Here is a 25,274-nt window from a genome sequence, read left to right as displayed (position 1 = left end):
ACCTTCAGAGGTGGGAAGCCTGCCTGCCAGGGACAGATCCCGGGCCAATGCTGGGGACTCACCCCCACTCTGCAGTGAGTTAACCCTTCTTCTGCCTCCTCAGGGGAAACTAGGGCTGGGGAGGGGAGGCTCCAACACCCACTGCCCCCCACCCTTCCTCCTCTGGGCCAGGACCACCATCCCCTGGGGCTGGCCCTTTGGTGGGCTGCTGCCTTGTTTGGTTTTCCCTCTGGTCCTTGCGGCCACCCTGAAGGAGGCATCAGGACTTTAGGCACAGCGCCCTGTCTGCATCTCTGACATGGGATCAGGCTCAGAGTGCCCTGCTCTCTCCAAACCTGCCATATCTTGACTGGAGGACGCCTGAGGCCCATGAGGTCCCATCAGAAGCATCAAATGCAAAACCAGGTGGGTAGGAGACGGTAGCCACTCTTCGTGTCTCCTGTCCCCTGTGCCGCATCAGCATTTAAGTCAATGAGGCCACCATTAGCAAAATTGTTCTTCAAACTCTGGGAGCTGGAGCCCACTCTGCACAGGAAGCCTGGCTCAGACTGATTATTATTGACAGAGAAGAATTTACAGTGCTGAGTCTGAGCTGGAGCTGACAACATGCTTCTTAGCAAGAGTCATCTCTCATCCATTTCATATTTCTCTGAGCAAGGGAGGGAGCAGAAAGTTAAGAGACTGTTTTTAAAGCAGAAAAAAGAAAAAAAATCTCAAAGAGGCCAGGTAGTTTGACATGAAGAGGGGATATACAGGCTAGAATCCAGAATAACCTCTGGCTGATGACAAAGCGATCTGGCTTTTAGGGTTTAAGAGTGCAGCATGATCCTCACAATCCTCGGGGCTTGGGATGAGGCCTTTGGACCCAGCGGAAGGGTGAGGACCTCAGGGACCCAGGTCCCGTGGGGTCTGATTCTCCTCCTAGTCGCACACTGTGTCACACACGGTGATGACATTTTGGGAAGACCTGGCTCCAGGAAGCACACTCCCGGAAGTGTGAGCCAACGAAGGCCGGAGGCAGGGGCCTCAAGCGGTGGTGCTCTCTGTCCTGTCACCTCGATTCATTCCTTGTCCTGCTGCCAACTTGCTCCTCCACTGCTCCTCCCACACCTGCCCTTCCCACCTCCTGCTGGATGGCTCCAGGAACTGAGGACGGGCATCTGAGGGCAGGTGGGACACAGGAGGACCATAAGCTGACTTCATCAAGATCTTACATTCAAGACACAGAGGCATAAGGGAAGTGGTGGGAACACAAAGGTTCTTTATTGATTTGTTTGTTGAGCAGTTTCCCAGGAGGCAACTCAGGCACGTGGGTCAGGGGCAGAGACGCAAAGGCTCCTCAGCATTCTTTTGGGGGTGGAGGTCGTCAGCCAGGGCCAGCAGGTCGGTCACCAGGGCATCCAGCAGCCCACAGACCTGGAATGATGGGCCGAACGTCGTAGGCAAAGCCTTGCTCTGTGGAGAGCACCTGCATAGGGGAGCACCCCACCCCGAGGGGCAGCTGAAGAGGGGAGAGAGCTAAGTGGTAGAGATAAAACTGAAGTTTCGGTACAACTTTTGCTTTTGGAAATAGTTTTGTTTTTTTAAACAGCCTGGGCTGGAATCCTGTACTGCCCCTTGGACATATGGGGACATAAGGTTAAAGGGGTGACTCCAGGGAGGCCCAGGGAGCGGTGCCCATTTAGTCCCTCCGGGTGGCCCAGTTCTACCCTGGCCGCCTGGAGACAACCTTCCTTCCAGTAAGATCACAGATCCATGTACTGAAATGTCTCCAAGTCTGTACCCTCTAGTGAGGCTGTACCATAAAAGCCTCAGCAAGTTGATTCTTAATTCCAAAGAGCTAAGTAAGAGTCTACTCCGTGGGTCCTCAGAGCCCTGTGATTTCTTTCTAGACCCCATGGACCTTCACAAATCTCAGTGATGTTACCAGAAGCAAATGGAGCTTCGGATTAAATGTGATCAAATGCACAGTGCAATCCCAGTTACTCAGCTGCCCACCCCAGAAGAAGACAGAGCATTGCCATTAGACTCCTTGACATATCTAACGTGGCTCTGTGGATCTCCCTTCCAAAACCAACGACAGTGACAAAAAGAATGGGACACAACACCTAGTGAACCCCTAAGGAACTACGCTTAAAACATGTCTTATATGATAAATTCTCTCCAGTGTTTCAAAACCCTTACAGCTGCTGGGAATTCCCTCTATGTGGTGCTCACCCAAGGAAGAGATCTCTCAAGACACACCAAAGACGGAGAAGAAGAGGGAGGAACAGAAGGGAAAGGCTTTTGCTCTGCGCCCCCAGCATCTATTTCCAAAGAGCAGCCAGAATGATCTAAAGCATGAATCAGACCATATTCCTCTATTCAAAACAGTGTATCCTCACAATGGCCTACAAAGCCCCACGTGACCCAGGAGTCTCTCTTGGTGGACTCTCTGCCCTCTCTGCCTCTTCCTGGCCCACTCCCTCTTCTACCCACGGCATTCTCCTAGATGTCCACATGGCCACTCCTCACTTCTCTTCAAGTCTTTGTTCAATGTCACCTTCCAGTGAGGCCCACCTACCCCCACCTGGGCTTTCCCTATCCCCTAGCCCTGGTTGCTCTCTTTTCCCCATAGTGCTCATCACCTAACATGCCACATTTGTTACTTATTCATGAGGTCTGTCTTGAATACTAGAATGCCCTTCACAAGGGCAGCTTTGCTTCCATCACAGATGCAGTAGGCACTTACTGTTTGTGGGATAAACAGAGTGAGCCAGGGAGTGAGGGAGCAGAGGTCGGTATGCAGGGCAGGTATGAGTGACAGGAGGGCTGAGTGCCAGGTTCTTGCCCTCACCTCAGTGTGCAGCCTGTGGGTGTATTTCTCCATGACCAGGGGATCTATGGGTTCCTGAGACGGGATGATGCTGTCAGGGGCAGGCTCGTCCAAGGAAAGCCCGTCCCGACTTAAAGATTTCACCGGCTTCTTGTCATCCTTTATTTTGTGCTTCTTGCTATTTAAACGGTCCTGCTTGGAGAGACACAGAGATGCCCAGCCTTCAGTAGCTCCCGAGAGAGGTCCAGGACCTTTTCAAGAGCAGCTCTGAGGGGAGCAGGGGCATCATGCTGGAGTGACTGCCCACTTTCCGCAGCCCCTCCTATCCCTTCCCCAGCCCCAACCCCAGGCCCAGAACACGTGCTACATGCCTCTTTCCCAGGTGACAGCCTGGGTCCTTTTTTATCTTCTTTGTCTCTGATTCCAAACTGTTTCTTTTCCTGGGATGCCCCTTTCCGGTCCTCCTTTCCCACTTTCCCAGAAGTTACCTTCACTTCTGTGACAGGAGGTGATTTTCGATCTAAGGGAAGTGAATAGAAGACAAATAGCCTGCGGCCTAGCTGACCCCACAGGCAGGAGCTGGGAGAACAAAGGGTCCTGGGGCAGCCGTGTTCAAGCTGTTTGAGAGAATCCCCACCCACGGGAGCAAGGCCCTGGGTCAAGTGCATGACTGTAGGGCATGGGGGAGGGGCCCAGGCTCTAGTCCCAGCTCCACCATTCCACCACGTACAGGATGGCAAGTCATCTCGCCTCTCTGGGACTCCACCTGTAAAACATGGGGCCTGAACTAAGGTGATTGTTAATGTTGTTTCTAGGTCCCAGCTGCTGGCAGCAGATAAAAAGCAAGAGGCCTACCCCACGGACCGACCTCACAGAGGTTCCAGCAGAAGCGCACAAATGGCGAAAGCACCACTGCCGCGTGGGCAGAGGGATGGGAAAGACTACGCAGAGGTGCACAGTGTCTGACCTTGCTCTTCCGGCATGTCCAGGTAGATGGTCTCCTTCTCAGGCAGGCCCAGCAGAGCCCTCAGCCACAGGGAATGGCTTACCAGGCTGTCAATCAGATCTCGCCACAGCTGCAAACTAGACAGCAAGACGTATTGGGAAAAAGCCATCACCGCTCATTTGCCCTTGAATCTGAGAGGCTTGGTCCTTCTCGTCTAAGACACTGGTACCAGGAATTGCTATGGAAATATCATGCCTCTGTCCAGCCAGCATCTTCACTGGCACCTGTGCAAGTGCTGGGATAGGGATCGGGCTTTCCTTGGTGGCAGCCAAGAAAAGGTGGCCTGGGGATAAGGTTAGGTCAGTCTTAACTCCAGCTTGAAACCATTCCCACTCCAGCTTGGATCCATTCCCACTGGAGGGGCTAGACCTGCATAAGATTTGCAGGATGAAGCTCCTGGAAATGTGTTCTGAGGGCCTTGCAGAAGGCCCCCAAGCCTATCCAAGCAAGTTCTAAACAGGCGATGGGAAGGCTGGCAACCAACTGAGGCTTTTTATGGAATAGGCCCTCTTCTCACTGTCCTCTGCCATTTCATCTGGTCACTTATCTGCTCATCGAGAAGAAACAAGGAAAGAAGGGGGAAAAACATCAAGGTGCTTACTCTGATATGACTCCTTCCCAGAGGGTGGCTGGCATAGGGAGAGCAGCTTAAGGGATGCTGTGGCAGCTGCCAGAGCATAAAGGGTCTGCAGAATTTTTCAGCAACCTGACCTCAAAGAGAGCTCAGCCCCCTTAAGTCCTGGGACTGCCTGCCCAGAACCCCTGGCCAGATGCCACAAGGGGAAGGGATGGAAGCAGTTTTCCTGGTGGGGGTACCTACCACATCTGGTACAGGAAGTCAGGGTGCAACGGCCGCGGTTCCTGGCACAGCTCCAGGGCCGCTTTGTTGAGCCTGATTAGGGCGTCTTCTCTCTGGTTCTCCTCAGGGAGTGCCATCACTGCCTGGCAGGTCAGAGGTACCATGGGCAACCGCTCTGCCTGGGATACCAAGGGTTCCTGCATCTTCTACTAACAGGTGTGGCATAGTGAGGGCAGGGGGTCAGGAGGGGATGCAGCCATGGAGAGTCTGCCTGAGTGCCTTCTGTGGGAGCCTGTGCCCTCCCTTGGAAATCTGTACCCCATGAACCCCTTTCCAAGAGTCAGGGAAGGAGCTCCTCCTGCACCACAGTGGCCAAGGCACCCAAGATAAAGAGATGACCGAGATATTGCTTTATCTGGGTCCTCAGAAGATTGTTTCTCTGCCCATGGGGATGGAAGGGGCTGCAGAAGCATGGGCACCTGGCTATGCCAGGGCTGGGAGGCACCTTTCTGAAGTCTTCCAGACAGAGATTCCACTCTGGCAGAGGAAGGCCATCCAGTTCCCAGGGGCTCCTGATGCTCTCCAGATCTGGGCTCCCCTCCACCAGGATCTCCTCCATGATGCTCTTCCGCTGAGAAGGCCTGACCCCTAGCCCGGTCTTCTGGGACCCAACATGATCCTGGGAGTCCTTGACGGCCTCGCTCTCCTGCCGGGGCAGTTGAGGGTCTAACGTTGGGCTCTTAAGGTGTGCAGAAGACTCAATCTTCATTGAGGTCTCCTCCGAGTAGGCTGACGGGGTTGCAGCAGCCTGGGCCCTGGGGCTGAGGTGCCCCTCCTCGCCGGGCCTGGCCTCCTCAGCCTTGAGGGGCAGGATCATGTACTGGCGCCACAGACTGTGCAGATGTTGCACCACCTGGTGCTGGTAATGCAGCTGCAGCAGAGGCAAGGGGGAGCTTGTTGGGGCGGGGGGAGGCTGCGACAGGAGGCACCCAGAGCCCGCGCCAGCCTGCTCTAGCTTCTGGTTCCCTCGAGGAGCGCTAACGGAGGAGGCAGGAGGAAGCTGGCAGGAGCTGCTAGGCTCACAGGGCTCCCCACTCCCCTTTCAGCCTGAACACCTCCAACTTAAGGCTTCTTATGCATTTGGGCTTCCGAGGAAGATAGAGTTTGAATAAGAAGTTTTTGAAGCTCTGTTATCACCTAGCATTCACTTATAGTAGCTAAGTTTTCTTGGGCAAATTACTTAACCTCCCTGGGCCTCAGTTTCTTCCATGTAAAATGAAGATAGAAAAAGTACCCATCTCATAGGACTGCTGTGGAGAAACAGAGTTACTCAAGTTTCTCGGAACAGATCCTGGCACACAAAGGGTTTGCTATTACTTTCTCCCAGGGCAAGCACAAAAATGGGCAGGGGCCAGTGCTGGGCCTGTACCTGAGGATTCCTATGGTGGAACAAGTCCTCCTCAGTGACAGAGGCATCCACAGGTGACTGTGTGCGCTCGGGCGTCAGGATCCCGCTCAGGAGCTCCTGCAGCACGTTCTCCACGACGGTGACTGCTTCATGGGCGGCCAGTTTGCTCTGGGGAAATGGACATAGCATAAGCAGCAGCTCAGGCTTTCAAAACCCATGCTGCATCCTCAAGGGGAGGCAGAGCCCCAGAACTGTCTGCCTTCCTGTCGACAGAGTTCTTGCCATTGTCTGTCTGTCTGTCTGTCTGTCTCTCACACACACACACACACACACACACACGTACTCTCCTGTTACCAGACTCAAACCCCTCGGTTCTCCCCAAAGATCCTTGTTTCCTGAAAGAGGCTGAAAGGAGGAAGGGTCAGACCCAGAGAAGTTGTTCCTTCACAGGGCCAAGAGGCCACACAGTCAGCATTTCCCCCGATAAGGAGGAAGGGCAAGGTTCAGGGACTGCCTTGTTGAGAGCATGACTTAGCCACATGGTCACTGTTACAGAAAATGGTGGAGGGGCATCTCGTGAGAGAGGCTGGTCCAATAGTCAGCAGTGAAGCAGATGTTACATCTGTAAAAATCACCTTTGTTCACCAGGGGTTGAGCCCAGCTGAAGTAGCTGGCTTGTGTTTGGGGGCCACAGTGAATAAAAAAAGCACATCTTTCTGTAGAATCCCAGAGCGCAGCACCAGATGGCCAGGCCGCAAGCCTGATGGGCCAGCACATTCCCACTTCCCACCTCACACTCCCTCCTGGTGCCGGCCCACTAATTAGTGTTCTCTCTGGTTTTGTCTGGTTTTGAAGTCTTGCCAGTTAAATGCACCTCCACTGGGTAGTACCAGACAAGTGTTTACACTTAAGCAAGTACTTCCATTCAGTCTGCATTTTAAGGGCCGGTCTCATTTCTTTCTAATGAAGTAGGGCCACGCATGGTGGAGCTCAAAGCTGCCCCTTCTCTTGCCTGCTCACCTATCATTTACATCACAAACCCTCGAGGAGTGGTTTTGTCTTTTAGGAGTATCTGTTTTTTAAAAGTTCGCCTCTAGGGCTGGAAGTAACAAGATCCCTGCAGGCAGTGCCAGGAAGAACACCATGTTAACTTACGGAGTGTCCACAGGGCTAAGATCTGGCGTCCCTTACCTCCAATAACTTCCTCTCATCCCGAAAAATGTCCTGGGCCAAGGAGACCGCATGGAGGTTGACCTGCAGCAGAGCCCCTCCCAATAGAGTAGGGTGGGTTCCAAATTCCCAACACTCCCTGAAGATTCCAGCATTCAAAGATTTGAAGAAAAAGGTAAAGTTTTTAGTTTTTCCAGGCAGAATTACACCTGAGAGGGACAGAGACAGAGGTTTTTCACCAGGTGGGAGCTGCTGAGCCCCAAGCCTGTGGGTAGAAAGTTAACTAAGCCTTGGTTAGGGTGACCAGCTGTCCCGGCTTGTGAAGAACTGAGGGCGTTCTCGGGATGTGGGACTCTAGCCTCAGACCCAGGTATATGGGCAACTGTTTCTGCCCCTGGTGGCTCACTCCTGTGTTCTGCCATTCCCCCAGCTGATGGGAACAGCAGACGGCACACTTCATGGAAGACATGGGGTGGACAGGTGGGAAGAGGGGCTCATGCTTGCAGGGCCTGGGCATGAGCGAGACTTGGGCTGTAGGAGGGGTGAGTGGGCAGCTTCCCCCTGGTACCTTCCCGATTGTTGAAGTAGAACCTCTGCATCCTATTCCTCTTCAGGTCTTGGAAAGAGTCCCACTGTGACCGCCGCCGCCAGTCATACCAAATGGCCACTGTGCCATTATTGACCACGGTCAGTTCTGAAGATGTTTTCTCCCCTTCTAGAGTTTCAAAGGTCAAGCGGACAGCAATTCCAACATGCCTCTGGGGAGAGGGGAGGTCTGAGAGATATCCTGGCCTAGGGTGAACAACTCAGCCTGGTTTGTCAGGACTTCCCTGGGTTTGGCACTGGAAGTCTCCTGCCCTGGGCTTCCAGGGCCTGGCCACTCTCAAACACACAGGCTTCATACACCAAAAGCGGCTGTCTCTGCCATCAAGAAGAGGAGATAAAACAGATTTTATATCTGATGAACATCTCTACTCCTTAACATCTGAAGAATAGTTTAAGTGGGCCTTAGGAAACATTACTATGAACTACACTGGTGGAGGTGATGCAATTCCAGCTGAGCTGTTTCAAGTCCTAAAAGATGCTGCTGCTTAAATGCTGTACTTGATATGCCAACAAATTCGGAAAACTCAGCAGTGGCCATGGGACTGGAATATGTGTTTTCATTCCAATCCCAAAGAAGGGCAATGCCAAAGAATGTTCAAACTAGTGTACAACTGCATTCATTTCACATGCTAGCAAGGTAATGCTCAAAATCCTTCAAGCCAGGCTTCAGTAGTATGAGAATTTTCAGATGTACAAGTCGGGTTTAGAAAAGGCAGAGGAACCACAGATCAAATTGCTAACATTCTTTGGATCACAGAGAAAGTAAGGGAATTCCAGAAAAACATCTACCTCTGCCTCATTGACTACACAAAAGCCTTTGTGTGGATCACAACAAACTATGGAAAATTCTTTAAAGAGATGGGAATACCAGACCACCCTACCTGTCTCCTGAGAAACCTGTATGCAGGTGAAGAAGCAACATTTAGAAATGAACATGGAACAATAGTGGCTGTTAAGTCACTTTAGTGTGTACAACTCTGGGACCTGATGGACTGTGGTTTGCTAGAGTCCTCTGTCCCTGGATGTTCCAGGCAAGAATACTGGAGTGGGTTGCCATTTCCTTCTCCAGGGGATCTTCCCAACCCAGGGGTTGAACCCAGGTCTTTTATGTCTCCTGCATTGGCAGGCGGGTTCTTTACCACTAGTGCCACCTGGGAAGTCCAGACTGGTTCCAAATTGTGAAAAGAGTATGGTAAGGCTATATATTGTCACCCTGCTTATTAAACTTCTGTGCAGAGTACACCATGTGAAATGCTGGGCTGGACAACTCACAAGCTGGAATCAAGATTCCTGGGAGAAATATCAACAACCTCAGATATGCAGATACCACTCTAATGGCAGAAACAGAAGAGGAACTAAAGAGTCTCTTGATGAGGGTGAAAGAGGAGAGTGAAACAGCTGGCTCAAAACTCAGCATTCAAAAAACTTTGAGATCATGGCATCTGTTTCCATCACTTCATGGCAAACAGAAGGGGGAAAAGTGGAAACAGTGACAGATTTTATTTTCTTGGGCTTCAAAATCACTGTGGACAGTGACCACAGCCATGAAATTAAGACACTTGCTCCTTGGAAGAAAAGCTATGATAAAACTAGACAGTGTATTAAAAAGCAGAGACATCACTTTGCTGACAAAGGTCTGTCTAGTCAAATCTATGGTTTTTACAGTATTGTTTTTACAGTAGTCATGTATGGATGTGAGAGTTGGACCATAAAGAAGGCTGAGCATCAAAGAATTGATGCTTTCGAACTGTGGTGCCAGAGAAGATTCTTGAGAGTCCCTTGGACTACAAGGACTTCCAACCAGTCAATCCTAAAGGAAATCAACCCTGAAATTCATTGGAGCTGAAGCTCCAATACTTTGGCCACCTGATGCAAAGAGCTGACTCGAAAGACCTGATGCAAAAGACCCTGATGCTGGGAAAGATTGAAGGCAGGAGGAGAAGGGGATGACAGAGGATGAGATGGTTGGATGGCATCACCGACTCAATGGACATGAATCTGAGCAAACTCCAGGAGATAGTGAAGGGCAGGGAAGCCTGGAGTGCCGCAGTCCATGGGGTCGCACACAACTTAGTGACTGAACAACAAGTAATAACAAAGCCATTCTTAGAAGAGAAGGTTTGCTTATTTACATGTTTGGGGACTAGGTACAAACTGGGCGGCTTGTGACATTCTCTTTTCAGACTTGTGACCTTATTCTGGCTCAAGTTAATGTTGCTGTTAACATTTTCAAACATATGCTAAAGGCGAGATCAGATAAAAACGCAAATAGGAGAATGTTCAGGCTCCTTGTGACTGCCACAGTCACCCTGAGACTGCCTCACGAGGGAGGCCCTTCCAGCAGGTGGGTGAGGGTGAAGGCGGTTTTACCTTGTCCTCTGAATTACTGCTTCGGATCCAGCAGGCTGGCTTCCCACAGAACAGCAGAGAAGGGCCAAGAACAGGCATAGGAACCACATCAGGGTAATTGGCCAATAAGTCTCTGTAAGACAATCCAATGATGTATATTTCCTAAGCCTGCCAGTCTTGCCACATGGAGCTCATGGAGATGGCTGCCAGAAAATGTGGCAATGTGCCCGGCTCTGCCCTCCAGTGGAGCATCATCAGCTCCATCCTGCTCCATTCCTGAAATGGGAGGTTCTTGGACATAAAAAGAGACTCTTCATGCAGAGGCACACAGCATTAGGGGAGTCTGGAGGGGCCCCGCTTATGAGCAAAGGAATGTCCAGGAAAACCCCCTCGGGAGCTGGTTGTTGGAAGAGAAGAGATGGCAGTAGCACAGTGAGCACAGGTGCCCCTTCGAATGGGCTAGAGGAGGGGGTGACAGCACGAGCAAGAGGCTGGTGTGGAGGCACTCAGATTCCAGGGAGGGAAGCCTGCCCTAGGATACTTGCAGGCGCTGAGGAAGCAACGCTCTCCAACTGCTCTCCCTCAGGCCCAGGGCCCAACTCACAGGTGCACTGTGTCCTCAGAGGAGCTTTCCAAGCTCCTTTCAAACACTGGATAGTCTTCCACCGTAACACTGGAGAAAGGCCGCCCTTTGCCCACCACCTCCAGGCCATCAATGTCCTCAGAGAGACAGAGAAAGCAAAGGTTATTTGACTGAAGACAGGCCCCACCCTGAAGGGCTTCAGACTAGGCACAGAGGCCTTACCAACCTGCTGGCTAAAATTCAGCTCTGCCATGATGCTCTGCAGCTCCTTGCGCCGGCAGGTCAGAAACAGACTCCGATCCCAGGTGTAGCGGTACCATGCGTCCTTCTGGGCTGGCAACCCTAGAGCAGGGTCCAAGAACCCTAAGCACAGGCTGCTGCCATGTCCCCTCCCTACCCATGTTCAAGGGCTATCAGAGTACCCATACCGGCACCGTTGCTGGGAGAGCTGAAAACACAGCTTCCTCCTCCAGGCCCCACACCCACTGCCTCAGCAGCCCTTCACAGGACTCCGGCAAAACCAGCTTCCAGACCATCAAATTTTTGGATTATAATAAAAATAACAATAGCAGCTACCTTTTATTGTGTTTAACAATGAGTCAGAACCTCTTAAAACACACCATGTCTCATTTAACCGTCTCACAACCCCATGAGTATTTTACAGATGGGAAGCTGAGGACCAGAGAGGTTAAGTAACTCACTGGTGTTCACAAACTCAGCACAGCTGGGACCTGAACCCAGGCGGTCTGGCAGCCTTTAAAGCAGTGCTGCCCATTAAAAATATGATGCAAACAACAAATGCAAGCCATGAATATGTAATCAAAATTTTCCAGATGCCACATTTAAACAGGTAAAAATAAACAGTAATATATTTAACCCAGTATATTAAAAATATTATCATTTCAACATGTAATCAATATGAACATGTAATCAATATGAAAATTATTAATAAAATCTATTTTTTCAAACTGATCTTCAAAACCCAGTGTGTAGTTTACACTTACGGCACATCTCAGCTCAGCCCGGCCACATTCCAGGTGCTCAGCAGAGGAGGCTCAGCACAGTTAAGGACGGTGACGCCCTAGAGCTGGGCCCCTCCCACCACTGCTCCCGTGGTCTTACTGGAGGGGACTGGACCACCACACCAGAACCCTGATCTCTTACCCCCAAGGCCAGTCTCCTTTACATCCCACTCCTCACCCATCTCTGCCTGGATGGACCAGGGCTTCTTGATCTGAGTGATTGGCTCCACGAGGCCATGCTGAGTTTTTGTCTTTGTCATTACCAGACCCGTCATTTCGTCTCCCACGTATTCCAGTTGACTCCAGAACCCACTGGTCAACTTGCAGCCCTGTCAATGGAGGATAGATGTGTCAGACTACCCGAGCACCTTTGAGAGAGGCGGGTGGGAGGCCTGGGAGACAAGAGCTCTACAGACCACAGATGCCTCTGTGGGATCCATGCTGCCCTGCGAACAGGGGAGAAGCACAACTTTCTTATTTGCAGGCTGCTGTGTTATATGTTTACCTGGCCCCAGAGAGGGCAAGTTGGTCCAGGCACTGAGATACCAGAGCACATCATGGTGCCCTGGGGCGACTGAAAGCTGGAGCCTCAGGTTTTAGGAGACAAAACAAGACAAAGACTATTCTAATAACGTAGTACCTGTGATATCTTTCTCCTCAAACTAACAGGGGCCACCACAGGCCAAATTATTTATCTGGCTAGTCCCTGAATGACAAGTAATAGAACTGGTAATAGAATTTAGTAAAGACCTTGAGGGTTTAACAAAGCTGTGTACTGGATAGATTTTTTTTTTGTCCCCAGCTGTCCAGACCCCTCCCACAGGGTGCACTGTCCTTACCTTCCCATCAGACCGTGTTGACAGCATTCGGTCAAGGAGCTCCCGCTCCTCCTGGATCTGTCTGTAGGTCTCCCCTGTGTGCATCAGCAGCTCGCTGACTGGCTTCTTCAGCCGTTCTAAAGAGAACCAAGAATGCAATCCCACCACCAAATCCAAACAAGTAGGGGCCCGAGCTCTCTGAACTGATCAGCTCCAGTCATTGGGCTGATTTCATGACCCGCTAAGTACAAGAAGCACTTGGGAGCACTCAGCACAAAAGCGACCAGCCTGAATCCAGGCTCTGCGGGTGAAGGGGGAGAAAAAACACAGCAGCAGAGCCTCAGTGCGAAGGCCAGGCAGGCGTCCTCTCCGCTCTGCTCACCGCTGAGAGCATCCTGCTGCTTCTTCCGAAGGGCTATGTTGCGCTGCCAGTTTTTCAGAAAGTTGTGCTGCAGAGGCGGGACCCAGGGAGGATGTGCCTTCTCTTCTTTGGGAGCTTCCTGCTTTGGCTCTTCTTTAGTTGAGATGAGGGTCATCAGACAGGGTGGGGTGTGTATCAGCTCAGCCAGCTGAAAAGAGCAATGTGAGTGTGGAGGGCCGGGGATGGTGTGGCAGTGAGGCTGAGCAGACTTCTCTGGGCCTAAATCCCTGCTGTCCTCCCTTTCTGCCGAGTCCCTCCTCTCCAGGACCACAAGGTAGCAAGTGACAGAAAGCAAAGCACAGAACCAGGGGCGCTGGCAGTCCCCTCTGCCCCAGAACGGGAAGACTGGCCAACGTCCTTCACTGCGCTTGTCCTCCCAGCTGTTGACACCCTCACCTGCTGCATGATGGCGCCATTTTTATTGGACCCCAGGCCTTTTAACACCTGAGAGACCCTCGCCTGGAGCCAGGAAACTGAGGGAACTGAGAGACAGAAGCGCTGCATGACGAGAAAGTTGGGAAGACAGACAGTCTCTCCATGTGGCCCCGGGAGCTATGGGGAGCTACCTTCCTCCACCAAGTGGATGGAGGAGGGGAAATAAAGCTGGGGTACAGACAGCAGTGGCGGAGGGGGTGGGCTCAGTCTGATGAGAAGCAGACACACTCTCGCCTTTGGGTTCCTCCAGGCTCTTGTCTCCTTATAGTGAATTCCTCACTTCTGCTGAAGCTAGCTTACGTAGGCTTCACTATTTGGGGGAAAGGGTCACTTATCACCTCAAATTCTGTAACCCCAGTCCTCTGGACTCTGCCAGGTGGTAAGACTGCAATGACCTCAGTGATTTCTCTCCTTCAGGCAGCTCTGTACAAACAAACCTGGGTGTTCCCTCGAGCAACTGCAATTCTCTTAAAGTCCTGGAGACTCCCCAGGATGTGGTGGGGCAGGATCTGATCACTGCCATGGAAGATGTCACCTGGTCCTGGAAGCAAAAAGAAGAGGCAGGAAGGCAAGCTATAGCCAGCTGGTACTCTGACAGGGCCCCACATTCTCTCCAGGATGACTCATGAACTTTGATGCCCGTGCACACCAGAGTAGTCCAGGGGCTTTGTGGCTGCATCTGGAGTAGCAGGATGTGCTACTAAGTGTGAGACCTTCCTATGATCCTTGGGTTTGGGTTTACGGATGATAAATCTCTGGGTAATTACATGTTTATCTTCTGTTTCAATAAGGCGAGGAAGATGTTGCTAAAAAGAAATAAGACAGAGATTTCACATGAGATCAAAAGGAGGGAAAAAGCCACCCTTCTCCTCTATCCTAATTCTTGGTGGAATTCCTGAAGGCAGACAGATCTGTTTCTCTAGATCTGTCCATACATTCTGTTGAGGAAATGCCTTTGTAACAGCTATGAGACTTATTAACATCCTGGGAAAAAATAAAAACATCTCATGCCTCCAGACAGTTCAGGTGAGAAGTGGCTCATTTTCCCAGGAAAAGGAGGGGGTTACCCTTATCTGTAGCTCATTTTCCCTTCTGTGAAATGGGGATGGTATCACTCGCCTCTATGGGAAGCACATGACTTCATTCTTTCATTTCTCTGCGGTTCTATACGAATCTTAGAAATGTTAATAGGACATAGCAAATTCCATCAGATGCAAAAGCGAACAGATTCGTGTTTGATGGATTCTTCCATGGAATCAGACACTCCCTCTAAGTAGGGAGGCAGGGGACAGGCAATGTACATGGTTGAAGTTCTAGACCACCCAGGTGGCAAGGAGAGGTTCCTGCAGAAAGGATCCCTGGACTTCATCCTTACCTTCCTCAAGTCTTCCTTCTTAATGGCTAAGGCAAGAATGTCATCTCCTTGTAGCACATTGCTAACAGGTTCAGGTTCTTCCTGAATTGGGGGTGTGGGCTGTTCAGGTACCTTTGCCCGCTTCTTTTCTGAAGAGGAGCGGAGAGTTCAAGTGTTTAAAAATAGATATTTTTATATTCCATGGTTGGGGGGGGGGGGCGGGCAAAGCTGGACACCTGGATGGACAGCAGAGGCTGCCAAGGTGACCTGAGCAGCACTTCGTTGGGGCGACAGGAGTTCTCTCTTATAGGTGCACGCCCACCCCCCGAACGGTGGCTGAGGCTTTGTAGCTGAAACTGAGGTCAAGCTGTGCTACTTATAGCTGGACAACCTGGGGTACATCATTTGGTCTCAGTCTTCTTTTGTAAAAAGAGGAAACTTGAACTAAATAAGTGGTTCCCAAATGTTAGTTAAATGTCTACCTCAGAATCTCTTGGGAAGTTTTACAAATACAGCTTCCTGGCTCCTGACTCCCTAGGTGACTCTGATGCAGTGCTTTGGGACAACTAGACACTTTCTCAGTCTCCTCCCTCCAGTGATGGTACTGTCCATTCTTCTGGGTGAAGGCACTAGGTTTCCTAAGACACTGATAAAAATTTGGATGCTCTGGAAAAAGCAGAACAGTCACCACTGGCCATTCATGTCACACTCTTCCATGTAATAAATACTGTTTAAACATCTTCTACATGCAAGAGAGTTCCAGAAAAAAAATCTACTTTTGCTTTATTGACTACGCCAAAGCCTTTGACTATGTGGATCACAACAAACTGTGGAAAATTCTTTTAAAGAGATGGGAATACCAGACCACCTGACCTGCCTTCTGAGAAATCTGTAGGCAGGTCAAGAAGCAAGTTAGAACTGGACATGGAACAACAGACTGGTTCCAAATTGGGAAAGGAGTACGTCAAGGCTGTATATTGTCACCCTGCTTATTTAACTTATACGCAGAATACATCATGTGAAATGCCAGGCTGAAGCACAAGCTGGAATCAAGATTGTTGGGAGAAATATCAATAACCTCAGATATGCAGATGACACCACCCTTATGGCAGAAAGTGAAGAAGAACTGAAGAGCTTCTTGATGAAAGTGAAAGAGGAGAGTGAAAAAGTTGGCTTAAAATTCAACATTCAGAAATCTAAGATCATGCATCCAGTCCCATCACTTCATGGCAAATAGATGGGGAAACAATGGAAACAGAGGCTTTATGTTTTGGGGCTCCAAAATCACTGCAGATGTTGACTGCATCTGAGTGATTAAAAGATACTTGCTCCTTGGAAGAAAAGCTATGACCAACCTAGACAGCATATTAAAAAGCAGAGACATTGCTTTACCAACAAAGATCCATCAAAGCTATGGTTTTTCCAGTAGTCATGTATGGATGTGAAAGCTGGACTATAAAGAAAGCTGAGTGCCAAATAAGTGATGCTTTTGAACTGTGGTGTTGGGGAGACTCTTAAGAGTCCCTTGGACTGTGAGGAGATCCAACCAGTCAATCCTAAAGGAAATCAGTCCTGAATATTCACTGGAAGGACTGATGCTGAAACTAAAGCTCCAATATTTTGGCCACCTGATGTGAAGAACCGACTTATTTGAAAAGACCCTGATGCTGGGGAAAGATTGAAAGCAGGAGGAGAAGGGGACAACAGAGAATGAGATGGTTGGATGGCATCACCGACGCGATGGACATGAGTTTGAGTAGGCTCCGGGAGTTGGTGATGGACAGGGAGGCCTGGCGTACTATAGTCGATGGGGTCGCAAAGAGTAGGACATGACTGAGCGACTGAACTGAACTGATATGCCCGCCACTGTGCTAGGCTTTGGGGATATAAGGCAAAGTCTTAAGCTTCAAAGAGCACATGCCTATGGGAGGCAAGACTGTCAAACAGACTCAACTAGGGTGACTGTGGGAGCATCTGGGGGCCTCAATCCAGTGTGTGGAGTGGTCATGGAGGGCTTCCTAAGGAGGTAATTAACTGAGAGCTGAAGGATGATGAGAGATAAGGGAAAGGAAGTGGAGGATAGGAATTCCTCCTAGAGGCCTAGAGGCAAGAAAGGATAGAGCACATGTCTGAAATGCAAAGCATGTGTTTTTACATAGCTAGAGTGCAGTGAGGTGGGAAGTAGGAAGCAGTACTGGGACAGAAAAGTAGGAGCCATATCACAAAGAACTTAGTGAGCCACGTAAAGGGCTTCAGTTTGTACCCTGTGGGCCACAGGCTGGCAAGGAATGGATTAGTGGGTACAAGAATGAGCACAAGATCACTTAGGAGTCTACTGCAGAGGTGAAGTGATTAGGACACAGTTCACGGCCCAGGAAGAAAGTGGAGTGATCTGAGCCTGTATCTCTCATGCGCCAGAGCACAGGACTGAGAATGCGTGGCACAGAAGCAAGTTACTCCTCAGTGAGGACACACTCCCTGCCTTCCTTCTACAGAGGTGGCTTAACAGTTTCAAATGTTTTAACTTTTTTCTGGCTGGTATCCTCTTGTGTGCTGCCCTCTGGTTCAGAAAGTTTTGAAATAAGGCCCTACAATCAAGAGAAAAACCTAAAGCACTGCCTTTAAGGACTTTAAAACACAACGTGGTTTTGTCCACTGTTTCTCACAGTATTCGAATTTTTAAGAAGCAGTGTCATTAAAACATCAAGGTAGGTGTTTTGGTTACCAGAATCAAACTAGTTTTTAGAAAATGCCCACATACTCAGCGACCATAAAAACCCAAGCCAGAATCAATTGAAATATACTAATAACTCTGAACTTTGCATATTGGCCAGAGTCCATCTCTGCAGCAATGGGGTCAGTAGAAACTCAGGAGCACCCACCAGCCAAGCCACATGGACCTGCACACACAGACACACAAGGGGCTGAGCGGCTTGGCCGCAGGTTCTGGTCCCGCCCCCAGCAGATGTGGAGCTCCTTCCACCTCTGTGGAAGGAAGGCCTGGAGTGTGCCATCTCTCCTTCACCTCTCCCTTCTGCACAAAGCATTGGTGATAGCCCAAGAGAATTGGTACCAGCTTGAGATCTGCTTTTATAGATATTTTGGTATTATTTATATTCTCCAGAAAATTTGCTTCCTCTATCACTCCGGCTAGTTCTACATCTTCTCAAGAGATTAAGCATCTCCAGATAGGTGTTTTTCTTATTGTTCAGTTCAGTTCAGTTTCTCAGTCGTGTCAAACTCTTTGCAACCCCTGGCATGCACAGCATGCCAGGCCTCCCTGTCCATCACCAACTCCCGAAGTCCACCCAAACCCATCTCCATTGAGTCGGTGATGCCATCCAGCCATCTCATCCTCTGTCATCCCCTTCTCCTCCTGCCCTCAATCTTTCCCAGCATCAGGGTCTCTTCCAATGAGTCAACTCTTCGCATGAGGTGGCCAAAGTATTGAAGTTTTAGCTTCAACATTAGTCCTTCCAATGAACACTCAGGACTAATCTCCTTTAGGATGGACTGGTTGGATCTCCTTGCAGTCCAAGGGACTCTCAAGAGTCTTCTCCAACACCACAGTTCAAAAGCATCAGTTCTTCGGCGCTCAGCTTTCTTTATAGTCCAACTCTCACATCCATACACTGGAAAAACCATAGCCTTGACTAGACGGAACTTTGTTGACAAAGTAATGTCTCTGCTTTTTAATATGCTCTCTAGGTTGGTCATAACTTTCCTTCCAAAGAATAAGCGTCTTTTTTTTACTGATGGGTTTATAACTACCATGTACCAATTTATAAACTTTCAACATTGCTAAAGATTTTTGAAGTACAGTATATGCTGCGCTACTGCAGTCAGGGAATGGTGTGTTCTAGTTAATATTCATAGAAATATACATTTACATGTATACATTTTAAACTTCAATTCACCCTAGAGAATATGCATATATACCAAGTACCTTCTATGTACTATAAATTACAGAGAAGATGGTATTAAATGGTCAAGATACGGCTCCTTCTCTTGAGAAACTGGAAGCAGCAGCAGACAATCACAATGCAAGAGCCTAAATTGGTGAGACAAAAAATAGCTTTGGTTACGCAGCCAAGAAGGAACAGGTGGATGTAGAGGGTAAAGTTAGGACTCTAAGGAAAGTTTCAGAAGAGCAGCTACAGGGGTCAGAGGCAGCTTCACAGGTTAAGTTAGACCTTGAAGGATCAGAAGTCTTTGCAGACGCAGAGCAGCAGAGCTATTTCTGCTTAAGAGCAAAGGTGGAGGGGGGCTGAGGGTGGCATATGTGAGGCATGGTGACATAGAAGGCCTGGGGATGGGGTGCGGGTGACCTTGGGGATAAAAGGGACACCAGGGCAGCACGCCTCTGTAAACTAAGTCTGAAGCATCTGACCGTTCTCTGTCAGCAAGGAGGAGGTTTGGTTCGGAAGAGCGAGTTGATGAGAGCAGCACTTCAGAGACTCATTCGGTGAGGGTTAGCCAGGAAGACAGGAGACACAGAGACAAGGCACAGAGACCAGGCAGGAAGGGCAGTCCTGTGCAGGTCATGTCAGGACCTGAAATGAGGTTTCCACGGGGTTGAAGTATGTCTCCTACTGAACCTGTGGAGGCCCAGCTGTTTCCAGTTCTTTGGTCCAGAACCCCAAGCTGATTGGGGGCTTCTGATAAAACACACAGCTGGCACTGCACCCGTGTCCTGACAGCTGTGAGAGGGTTAGAGACCAGCCCCCTTGTACAGGGAAGTCAGGTGACACCTCCTCAGCTGGAGCTAGCCCAGGCAGAGGGAAGCAAGGTTCTCAGGTGGGTAGGAGGTACAAGGCTGGGAGAGGGGAAGGAGGGAGCTATGGAGGGAAAAGAAACCTGGACTCTCAGTTTTTCTGCTTCCTGTTTCATCTAAATGCTATTCTGTATTAGTGTTGATTCAGGTCTTTGGGAAATTCTGACCTCACGGTTGCACTGGAGGAACCAAGGGAGGGGCTATCCATACCAGGCTGAGCTTTAATTGATGGTGGAGAGGCATCTGGGAGTCTGGGAGATTTCCTAGTTTCCTAGCAACAACAGCAAGGAGAAACCTAGAAGTCAAAAGGACTCAGGTCCCTAAACAGGTTTTGCTTGCCTTTTTGCTATAATTCAGAGACTGTGGGGAAACATAACCAAAGATTGCAGTTGGTGATTAACTTTATTATATTGGAAGGGGTAGGAGGGAGTATGGCCCAACTACATTAGAGGCTTTCCCTCAGGTATATAGAAGGAAAAAGTTACCTTACATGCTTTTTTTCTTTCCTCACCTTAATGCATGTTCTTAAATCAAGGTCTGGCCACAGGACTGGAAAAGGTCAGTTTTCATTCCAGTCCCAAAGAATGCTCAAACTACCACACAATTGCACTCATCTCACATGCTAGTAAAGTAATGCTCAAAATTCTCCAAGCCAGGCTTCAGCAATACGTGAACCTTGAACTTCCAGATGTTCAAGCTGGTTTTAGAAAAGGCAGAGGAACCAGAGATCAAATTGTCAACATCTGCTGGATCATGGAAAAAGCAAGAGAGTTCCAGAAAAACATCTATTTCTGCTTTATTGACTATGCCAAAGCCTTTGACTGTGTGGATCACAATAAACTGTGGAAAATTCTGAAAGAGATGGGAATACCAGACCACCTGACCTGCCTCTTGAGAAACCTATATGCAGGTCAGGAAGCAACAGTTAGAACTGGACATGGAACAACAGACTGGTTCCAAATAGGAAAAGGAGCATATCAAGGCTGTATATTGTCACCCTGCTTATTTAACTTATATGCAGAGTACATCATGAGAAACGCTGGGCTGGATGAAGCACAAGCTGGAATCAAGATTGCTGGGAGAAATATCAATAACCTCAGATATGCAGATGACACCACCCTTATGGCAGAAAGTGAAGAGGAACTAAAAAGCCTCTTGATGAAAGTGAAAGAGGAGAGTGAAAAAATTGGCTTAAAGCTCAACATTCAGAAAACTAAGATCATGGCATCTGGTCCCATCACTTCAGGGCAAATAGATGGGGAAACAGTGGAAACAGTATCAGACTTTATTTTTTGGGGCTCCACAATCACTGCAGATGGTGATTACATCCATGAAATTAAAAGACACTTACTCCTTGGAAGGAAAGTTATGACCAACCTAGATAGCATATTCAAAAACAGAGACATTACTTTGCCAACAAAGGTCTGTCTAGTCAAGACTATGGTTTCTCCAGTGGTCATGTATGGATGTGAAAGTTGGACTGTGAAGAAAGCTGAGCACCGAGGAATTGAAGCTTTTGAACTGTGGTGTTGGAGAAGACTCTTGAGAGTCCCTTGGACTGCAAGGAGATCCAACCAGTCCACTCTAAAGGAGATCAGTCCTGGGTGTTCTTTGGAAGGACTGACGCTAAATCTGAAACTCCAATACTTTGGCCACCTCATGCGAAGAGGTGACTCACTGGAAAAGACTCTGATGCTGGGAGGGATTGAGGGCAGGAGAAGGAGGGGACGACAGAGGATGAGATGGCTGGATGGCATCACTGACTCGATGGACATGAGTTTGGGTGAACTCCGGGAGTTGGTGCTGGACAGGGAGGCCTGGCGTGCTGCATGCAGTTCATGGGGTCACACGCAAAGAGTCGGACACAACTGAGCAACTGAACTGAACTGAACTGAAATCAAAGTCTATTTTTTAAAATTATGTTTCTTAATTAAAAATTTTTTATTGCAATATAGTTGATTTACAATGTGGTGTTAGCTTCAGGTGTACCACATAGTGTTCAGTTATATGCACACACACCCCCATATATATAATCTATTTTTTTTCAGATTCTTTTCCCTTATAGCATATTATAAAATATTGAGTATAGTTCCTTGGGCTATACAGTAGGTTCAAACGCTGTTAAACAAACTAAATTTCCTCTTATTAAAAATAAATATGCAGTGAACAAAATCTTTCCTTGATTTGTTTACAGTAGAAAGTTCAAATCTGATATGCTCTCCAGAAACTAGGTAAGCAGGAGGCAGTAACTAGGAGAGCCCTTGACTGCCCTTGGGAAAGAAGACCAGCTATTTTTCTCTTTCTCTCCTGTTAAAACGTGCTATTATGAAAGAGCATCTCAGTATAGCCTAGAGTGGACTTCTATACTATAAAAAAGCATTAAAAAAAGCCATTCTTTCCAGGCCTCCCAGGGAATCCTACTGACTCCAGGCCTGCCCCCTCTTCACACTGACCTTGTATATCACGATTTATGACTAGTAATTGTCAAGATAAACATCATCTTTTTCAGAAAACGTTCCCCTCTAATTCTTATATGCAGAGTACATCGTGTGAAATGCCGGGCTGGATGAAGCTGGAATCAAGATTGTGAGGCAAAATATCAAGAACCTCAGATATGTAGATGATACCACCCTAATGGCTAAAGAGCCTCTTGATGAAGGTGAAAGAGGAGAGTGAAAGAGCTGGCTTAAAACTCAACATTCAAAAAACTAAGATCATGGCATCTGGTCCCATCACTTCATGGCAAATAGATGGGGAAAAAAATGGAAACAGTGACTGACTTGAAGACTTGAGAGTCCCCTGGACTGCAAGGAGATCAAATCAGTCAATCCTAAAGGAAATCAACCCTGAATATTCACTGGAAGGACTGATGCTGAAGCTGAAACTCCATTACTTTAGCCACCTGATGCGAAAAGCCGACTCACTGGAAAAGACCCTGATGCTGGGAAAGACTGAGAGGGCAGGAGGAAAAGGGGGCAACAGAAGTTGAGATGCTTGGATGGCATCACCAACTCAATGGACATGAGTTTGAACAAACTCCAGGAGATAGTGAAGGATGGGAAGCCTGGAATGTTGCAGTCCATGAGGTCACAAAGAGTCAGAAATGACCGAGCAACGGAACAACAAGGCCTGGGTCAGGTGCCCTGATCCCTCATAATACCTATGGGCACTCGTATTACAACCTTTATACTTGACTGGTCTCTCCACCTCGGTTTCCTGAGGTCTGGGGTCCCACAGTTACTACCAGTAGTCTTGTCGCACAGCACAGTGCCCACACCCAGCAGACCCTGGATAAATGCAAACAGCAAAAAAGACTGAAGAGGAAGTGGGTTGTAAATGGGAACATGTCCATGGCAGTCAGCCTGCTATCAAGGCACCCAGGGGTCCTCCCACTTGCAACCAGAGGAAGCCACAGAGACCAGGAAGCAGGCATGTCCAGTGACGTCTTCAGGTTAAACAAATGGTTGGCTTCGTCTCTAAGTCCGACTTGCAACCCCATGGACTATAGCCTTCCAGGCTCCTCTGCCCTTGGGATTTTCCAGGCAAGAATACTGGAGTGGGTTGCCATTTCCTTCTCCATAAACAAGTGGAACAGGTGTTAAACAATGTGGCTAGAAAGGTCACATGGTGGGAAAGGTAGTCAAAAACAAAACTGGCCAAGTTAAGCATTTCTTCTGGTTTCCAGTAAGGCTCTTAGGTGACACCTCCCAGAGAATCCCACGAAGGTTGTTGGTTTCACCACCTCAACATGTTTCTTGCATTCTGCCCTGAGTTTCTTTTCCCAAGGACCCTATGTCCTGGCCCTTCTACTCTTAAACTCTTTCCTGGATCTTCTGCATCCTACCTAAGGTAAAGGTCCCAACCTAAGATACTGTTCAAAGTCTTCTATGTCTTCCTTCCCAAAGTCATTTCCAGGACAACTGATCCCTGAGACCTCTGTCAGTACTGCTTCCTTTGTCCCCATCTTCAAGGCCCCGTGCCCTGTATCTCCCTTCCCTGAGGTTCTCTGCCTTGTACACCATCCCCAGGGCCCCATCAAAGGTATGGGGCACGCCGTCCCCGTACCCCCTGCCGGCATGATCTTTACCTCCATCCTGGGGTCACCCCCATACTCCAGGCCCCGTGTCGTGAATCCCAAGAACCCCTGCCCCTGTAAGGGCTTTCCTGAGCTCCCAAGGCAGCCAGCGCCAACCTTTCACGCTCTCTGGGGCCTCCAAGAATCTGTTTGTAGGTATTCTAAGGCGGGACTCCTTCTTTAAAGACTTCATGGTGCCGCCCGGACGGCGGAGAGCGAGGCCCAGAGCCGCGGGGACCAGGAAAAGGTTGTACGGCAGCCCCCGCGACCCTGCGCGCGCCCACCCGCCCGCCGGCAGCAGCCGGGGCGTCCATAGCAACCAGCGCCCCGCACGAGGGCGCTCACCCACCGAACAACTTGGGCGGAGACTGCTTGGAAGCCACCTTTTTCATGGTGCCGAACCTATACGCCCGCCGCCGGCCAGCGCCTTGTGTGCCCACCCGGAGAATGCCCAAAACCCGGACCGTGACGTCACAGGCGACGCCGGCGAGCGCCGAGACGTCACTAGCCAGACGGGCGGGGCGGAGCCAGGCCGGGAGGGAGGGTGGGGAGGGGGCGGGGGGAGGAAACGGAGGAGGCGGTAAGTAACTGCACCACGCCCCTCCCCGCCCTTTCCCGCCGCCCCTCTAGACGCCCGCCGCGGCCTGCAACCCGGCTCCCTCCGCGCTCCCGCTGTCTCTCACCCCGCCGCACTATCGCAGCGGGATCGATGAACCTTTCGCTCCGTGCTGAAAACTCCCGATGGCTTCCCGTGGACTTCAGTAGTCCAGTGGCCCCTGCCTGTCCTCTTACTTGCGCCTGGTGGCCTTCCCCGCCCACCACTTACCAGACAAGTCAAGTTTTTACGCAGTTTTGAGGACTTGGGGCTTTCTCGCAGTGTTTCTGTGCCTGGAGATGCTGCCCTTGACCCACCCCTACTCCCAATTTAAAGTAGCCCTTTCTGTTGTCTCAGTTTTATAAATGCACCAAGTATATTTTTTTCCCCTAATGCACTCTGGAATTACTGTGTTTAACTGGCTGGCTGCTGTCTGTAAGAACATAAACGCAGCGAGAGTGGGGCTGGCTTGTCCTTTGTCCCCATCCTAACTTAAAGTTTAGCACACAGTATCGGCTACTCATTCCGGTGTTCTTGCCTAGAGAATCCCAGGGACGGGGGAGCCTGGTGGGCTACCGTCTATGGGGTCACAGAGACGGACACGACTGACGTGACTTCGCAGCAGCAGCAGCAGCAGGAGTGGCTCAGAAACTGTGGAATAATGAAGGGGCTCTACAGCAGGACAGAACCGGATTCCAATCTCAGCTCTCCTTGTTTATTAGCTATGTGATCTTAGGCCAGTCCCTGACCTCTGTGAGCCACAGTTTTCTCAAGTAAGATGGAAGTCATAGTATCTCCTATACAGTAAGGATTAACTGACAGTATGCATTTAAACTGCCCTACGCAGTACCCTCCATAAACTGTAGGGATGTCTCAGTCAACTCTCAAAATCATTCTGGGGCTGGTGAGATGCTCTCTCTATCCCCATTTTACAGATGGAAAAACTGAGATCCACCAAAGAAGAGAATATAAAATCACTGGACCAACCAGAAGCACAATTCAAACCTGGTTCTCCCAAGGCTAAGGCTCTGGACATTTCTGAGC

At 49.5% G+C, this 25,274-nt stretch overlaps 1 protein-coding gene across 22 annotated transcripts; it reads right to left on the bottom strand.

Moving 5' to 3' along the window:
* Nucleotides 1-1,241: 1,241 nt before the first annotated feature.
* On the bottom strand, nt 1,242-24,084 carry MYCBPAP (MYCBP associated protein). 22 transcript variants are annotated; one of them, XM_086358173.1, is made up of 20 exons: nt 23,985-24,084; nt 14,808-14,935; nt 14,082-14,238; nt 13,870-13,973; nt 12,959-13,145; nt 12,598-12,713; nt 11,937-12,087; nt 10,963-11,078; nt 10,758-10,873; nt 10,175-10,286; nt 7,767-7,956; nt 7,220-7,407; nt 6,050-6,196; nt 5,126-5,551; nt 4,642-4,826; nt 3,783-3,898; nt 3,546-3,581; nt 3,187-3,335; nt 2,837-3,007; nt 1,242-1,416 (listed from the first exon to the last, which is right to left on the bottom strand). In XM_086358173.1, the coding sequence occupies exons 1-20, from the start codon at nt 24,025-24,027 to the stop codon at nt 1,315-1,317; spliced, it is 2,940 nt and encodes a 979-aa protein (XP_086214299.1). In that variant the 5' UTR covers nt 24,028-24,084; the 3' UTR covers nt 1,242-1,314. The 22 variants fall into 22 exon arrangements, with proteins under 22 accessions (XP_086214299.1, XP_086214300.1, XP_086214302.1 ...); XM_086358174.1 differs by having other exon boundaries at nt 4,642-4,799; XM_086358176.1 differs by having other exon boundaries at nt 4,642-4,763.
* Between the last annotated feature and the right edge of the window lie 1,190 nt (nt 24,085-25,274).

This window comes from Bos grunniens, chromosome 19 (assembly GCF_055505025.1).
Source record: "Bos grunniens cultivar Pamir isolate PY7600 chromosome 19, Bosgru_T2T1.0, whole genome shotgun sequence".
Lineage (NCBI taxonomy): Eukaryota > Metazoa > Chordata > Mammalia > Artiodactyla > Bovidae > Bos > Bos grunniens.
Note: the sequence above shows the minus strand (reverse complement) of the source record. Positions and strands in the feature narration are given on the sequence as shown.

Coding starts and splice junctions, on each gene's coding strand:
- MYCBPAP (XM_086358173.1), bottom strand. CDS start 24,027: ATGAAAAAGGTGGCTTCCAAGCAGTCTCCGCCCAAGTTGTTCG. Junction 5,552..6,049: donor TCCACCATAGGAATCCTCAG/GTACAGGCCCAG, acceptor CCTCTGCTGCAG/CTGCATTACCAGCACCAGGT. Junction 3,336..3,545: donor GCGAGATGACTTGCCATCCT/GTACGTGGTGGA, acceptor CACTTCCCTTAG/ATCGAAAATCACCTCCTGTC.